The following is a 5,782-nucleotide window of genomic DNA, read 5'->3' as shown; positions in this document are numbered from 1 at the left end:
CAGAAGTACAACATGATGAAACAAGTCAACCAACAGAAGTACAACATGATGAAACAAGTCAACCAACAGAAGTACATCATGATGAAACAAGTCAACCAATAGAAGTACATCATGATGAAACAAGTCAACCAATAGAAGTACAACATGATGAAACAAGTCAACCAGTAGAAGTACAACATGATGAAACAAGTTAACCAATAGAAGTACAACATGATGAAACAAGTCAACCAATAGAAGTACAACATGATGAAACAAGTCAACCAACAGAAGTACATCATGATGAAACAAGTCAACCAATAGAAATACAACATGATGAAACAAGTCAACCAATAGAAGTACAACATGATGAAACAAGTTAACCAGTAGAAGTACATCATGATGAAACAAGTCAACCAATAGAAATACAACATGATGAAACAAGTCAACCAATAGAAGTACAACATGATGAAACAAGTTAGTCAGTAGAAGTATAACATGATGAAACAAGTCAACCAGTAGAAGTATAACATGATGAAACAAGTCAACCAGTAGAAGTACAACATGGTGAAACAAGTCAACCAATAGAAGTATAACATGAAACAAGTCAACCAGTAGAAGTATAACATGATGAAACAAGTCAACCAGTAGAAGTATAACATGATGAAACAAGTCAACCAATAAAAGTACAACATGATGAAACAAGTGAACCAGTAGAAGTACAATATGGTGAAACAAGTCAACCAGTAGAAGTATAACATAATGAAACAAGTCAACCAGTAGAAGTACAACATGATGAAACAAGTCAACCAGTAGAAGTACAACATGATGAAACAAGGGAATCAGTAAAACTACGTCATGATGTTTATCCAGCTTTAATATTTGCCTAAGATTACGAAAAGTAATCCCTTAGTCAGCTCATGGAGGTGACGGGTTTTTAAATGATTAAGATCTTAGTTTGAATAACTCAATCAATATTATAAACTGTTGAAAGCAAAATACAGAATTTATCGAAAATAATAGCATTTAGAATAATATATTATTTGTATATATATATATATATTTACTTTTTAATGAACAGTTAATCGTGTTAGCGATAATCAAAATAACAAACAGAATTTTATGTTGCGATTTGTATAGGAGACGGCCCTGAGAAAACCTAACCTCTTTGTGTCACTTTCAAAGTTTTTGTAATTTGATTTAGGAGAAGGGTAGTAGCTCAGGGCGGAACTTGAGATATTAGATCCGATAATTGAATCAATCTTTCCGCTCTTTATAATTAGTCCAATTATTATGTTTCCAAGGACTAATCGGATTGATCACTTCTGGTTATTAAAAGACAATCGATAGATGCTTTATTTAAGTCACGGATTGGCAGAGACTTCTAGTATTCTGTGTAAAAGATTCTTATATTAACGTTGATGTTTTTTTGTTGTTGTTGTTTTTTTATCCCCGACAGATTTCTAATTGGTTTGGTAACAAGCGAATCAGGTACAAGAAGAACATTAGTAAAGCACAAGAGGAGGCTAACATGTACGCAGCCAAGAAAGCCGGTGGGCAGTTTTTTTTGTTCATTTTTTTCTATAGACGTAAGATAAAACTCATGTATACAGTAATCAAACCTCCTTTTAAAAAATATAAGAAAAGCGAGTACGTATTAATTAAGAATGATAATGTGTTATGTGAAATCACATTATAACACAGTATGATGGTAATAAACACACAATAGTGTACTGATGGATAAGAAAGACGACTCGTTGTTGTTTATACGTATTAATTAGGCTTGCCGCTCTTATTGTATTTTTCACTGATTTGTGTTTCTTTAATGACGTATTTAATGACTTATGACGTATTTTATGTTTACTCTTTTTCTTTTTTAATGAATATGTCTAGAGATCTCTATCATGATTATTTCTGGACTTATTCGTGCAAATATTTCTGGATTTGTCAGTGATAAATATTTCGACTTTCTGTACGATAAATATTTATTACGGCCGTATAACCTGGTGGTCGCGGGTTCAAATCCCTTTACCGAACACGCTCGCCCTTTCAGCCGTAGGGGAGTTATAACATGACGGTTAATCTCATTATTCGTTGTTAAAATAGTAGCCCGAGAGTTGGCGGTGGGTGTTGATGACTAGCTGCCTTCCTTCTAGTCTTACACTGCTAAATTTGGAACGGCTAGCGCAGATAGCCCTCGTGTAGCTTTGTTCGAAATTAAAAAAAAAGAAACAACCAAACTCGTTGTGTATTATAAATATTTCTAAGTGCGAGTAGCCTTCGCGAAGTTTTAACAAACAAACTTAATATATACTAGATGGGGTACCGGTCCCCTGGACAGAAGTTATGTAAATTCATGATTAATGAAAGGTTATCTTAGGACATGAAAAGTTGCTTCCCTTATATTTAATTTAAAAAAAAACACGCAAAAACACCATAAAAAACAATAAAACACAAAATGTGAAACCGCAAGTTTGTATGTATCTCCTCATGGACCCAACAAACCTTCATACCAAATTTGGTGAAGATCCATCTACAGGGGGCGAAGTAGTAGTAAAAAAACGCAAAAATGTTCACAACAGCCACAAAACTGAAACTTTGTATGTACCCCCACGTGGACCTAATGAACCTCCATACCAGTTTTGGTGAAGATTCATCCACACCCCTGCGAACTAGTTACATAGACATAACAACAGACACAGTACTATTATACTTAAATAGATTTTGACTATCGTGATATCCAACGAAGCATTTTAAATTTTCATAAATTCAAATTGAAAATTGCACAAAAATTAAGCAAGCCACCAACAAAACCGAATCAATGTTTTCATAAAGATCCAGATAATTCAAAACTCTTGTTTTCTTTGGAAATCTTGGACTGTTCTTAATGTCTTGAGAAACGAAGGAAGCACGTGCGCGTGTGTGTCCACATAATCCTGTATGTATATATATATATAAATCCCTCGCTTGGTGTATTTAGTTTTTGTCGAATTACAGATAGAATATCGCGGTCGAACTCGTCTAATCTGGCTTTGACAGTAATAACTGGCTTTCTGTAATAGTGTCTAGCCGTGCCTATACGACGGTACTAAAGGAAGGTGGGTGAGACGTCGGGTATTAGGCTTAAGACTGTCGTGTTCAGATAAACACACACACAACACACAAAGATTTACGTGAATGTTACTAAACAGGAAAAAACTCTGCACGTCACTGGGCATTATTAAGAACATTTCTTGGTTATAGGTTTTCCTTCTAATTTTGTACCTGTGCCAGGAGAAAAATGGCTTCTAATATCCATTATCAGGAACTCGTGCTTCCGTTTACAGGAAGTATTCCATACTTTTACTTACGTTTTGCACTTCTGTTTTAATAGATAAGAAATAAGTTATGGATATGCATTGAAAAAGGCTATTAAGAGTGAAAAATGCAACCATTATGTTGACATAGATTTAAAAAAAAACAACCAAGATTGATGAGTAGATTTACTTTTCATGATTCAGATTTTTTTTTATATATATAAATGTTTCTCTGATAAATAATTTCAGTGTTATTTGAACAGTTGTTGGATGTTTAAGGCAGATATGATTCCCTGGGATCAAGAAGAAAACCTAAGATATATTTATACAAATTAATATGAAAGGAAAAAAAAAATCTGCATCTCCTTTTCTAACGCTGTGGCTTGAAAGAGTGTATTTTAATCACAATACAACAATAATTTTAAAAATTAAGCATAAGAAAGTGCAGAGGGCGTTGTTATCATTAGTTAAATGAGAGGATTTGTTCGGGCGGCAACTTTCTCAGAATTCTTAGTAACGTAGTAACTACATCTTTCCAAGTGAGACTGGACGTTTCGCTTGGTATTTATGAGCAGCTACTTCAAAACAGTTATACAGAACGTTTCACTTTCTTTGTGCCAATACACGCTGAAACGAGTCAACCGGATCACACCAACCACACAGCAAGCTTAACATTTCGGTTTCCTTACCTCAAGCCCGGCATGGTTAGGGCGCTCGACTCGCAATCTGAGGGTCGCGGGTTCGAATCCCCGTCACACCAAACATGCTCGCCCTTTCAGCTTATGGGGGCGTTATAATGTGACGGTCAATCCCACTATTCGTTGGTAAAAGAGTGGCCCAAGAGTTGGCGGTGGGTGGTGATGACTATTTGTCTTCCCTCTAGTCTTCCACTGCTAAATTAGGGACGGCTAGTGCAGATAGCCCTCGTGTAGCTTTGCATGAAACTCATAACAAAACAAACAAACAAAGAAATGAATTATATTCCCACGTACAAGATAGGCTGGTAAATTATTTCGTACTCAATACACACTTAAATCATGCACCTTGGAATCGGTCGATGTCTTTGAGCTACTGGCAAGAAAGCAGAGATTGGGTGATTCCAGCGCCATTACGGCTCTCGGGTGAACTTTTAACGACGTATCTAGCATGTTCATTTCACATATCGTCATCACGCCTCACGAGTGGAAGAAGGAAACATAGGATTTGTTGGGAGCTTCAACAGACCGTGTAGTTATCACATATTATATATCTTTGTTAGGCTTAAGCAAATTTAAAATTACTTGGAACTTGATAAACAGACCATCCTGTGTTCTCTCTCTCCTTTCTATTTTATTCTTTCTGTTTGTCCAAAATATTATTCAAAACAACTGACACGATACTGATGACGTTTCGATTGAATAAAGGAATCAGTTTTCCCAAGAGAAATTGAATTTTCTTTGTTCTGAGTCTCGAGAAAGACTGGCATGTTCTCGAAAGCAACTGATATACTTCTGCTCTGTGGTCTTCTCTGTATTGTTTACATTTGTCGTCATTTCTTGTGTTACTGTGTATTTTATAGCAGCTCTGTGGTCTTCTCTGTATTGTTTACATTTGTCGTCATTTCTTGTGTTACTGTGTATTTTATAGCAGCTCTGTGGTCTTCTCTGTATTGTTTACATTTGTCGTCATTTCTTGTGTTACTGTGTATTTTATAGCTGGTTTGTGGTCTTCTCTGTATTGTTTACATTTGTCGTCATTTCTTGTGTTACTGTGTATTTTATAGCAGCTCTGTGGTCTTCTCTGTATTGTTTACACTGGTCGTCATTTCTTGTGTTACTGTGTATTTTATAGCTGCTTTGTGGTCTTCTCTGTATTGAATTTCTGAAGTTTAAAACAAACCAAGGTGTTCGATATCTTTCTGCTCAAAATGGTTGTGTTCTGGTTTTATTTCACGGAGTCACGTGCGGAGGAAGACCGAAACTTTCTGCCTTTCGCTGAGACGTAAGCCTTTTTCTGTAGATACATTTTGCTTTTCCTTAAGACCGAAATTTGTTTTCTGTAGGCCCGTTTTAATTATAATATACTTTCATAATGATTTGTGATTAACTCACTGAATATGAATATAAATTAGGCCTGTCATTTCGTAAATACTAACTCTTCGACATAGCATGTCGATGACATTCAAAAAAAGAAAAATATTACTCATTCTACTATCGCAAAAATCAAAAGATAATGAATTCTACAGATTAGCGTCCATAACGTCAGGAAACGTCGGTTACTGCAACAGATTGGCATCCATAACGTCTTCTATATAACGATGGTTACTGCATCAGTTTAGCATCCATAACGTCTTCTATATAACGTTGGTTACTGCAACAGATTAGCATCCATAACGTCTTCTATTTAACGTTGGTTACTGCAACAGATTAGCGTCCATAACGTCTTCTATATAACGCTGATTACTGCAACAGATTAGCGTCCATAACGTCTTCTATATAACGATGGTTACTGCAACAGATTAGCATCCATAA

The 5,782-nt window shown here is 35.6% G+C and overlaps 1 protein-coding gene across 1 annotated transcript in view; it reads left to right on the top strand.

Moving 5' to 3' along the window:
• Positions 1 to 5,782, top strand: part of LOC111083579 (homeobox protein extradenticle-like) — a gene marked incomplete at its 5' end in the record, with an annotated part of 11,778 nt that overhangs the window by 3,713 nt on the left and 2,283 nt on the right. Inside the window, one exon of the mRNA XM_022380189.1 lies at positions 1,436 to 1,529. Within this exon, the coding sequence (XP_022235897.1) occupies positions 1,436 to 1,529 (94 nt within the window). The remainder of the gene's footprint in view (positions 1 to 1,435; positions 1,530 to 5,782) is intronic.

The sequence above is a fragment of the Limulus polyphemus genome, unplaced genomic scaffold, assembly GCF_000517525.1.
Source record: "Limulus polyphemus unplaced genomic scaffold, Limulus_polyphemus-2.1.2 Scaffold10172, whole genome shotgun sequence".
NCBI classification, from domain to species: domain Eukaryota; kingdom Metazoa; phylum Arthropoda; class Merostomata; order Xiphosura; family Limulidae; genus Limulus; species Limulus polyphemus.
The sequence above is the reverse complement of the archived record's forward strand: the minus strand, read 5'-3'. Positions and strand labels throughout refer to the sequence as shown.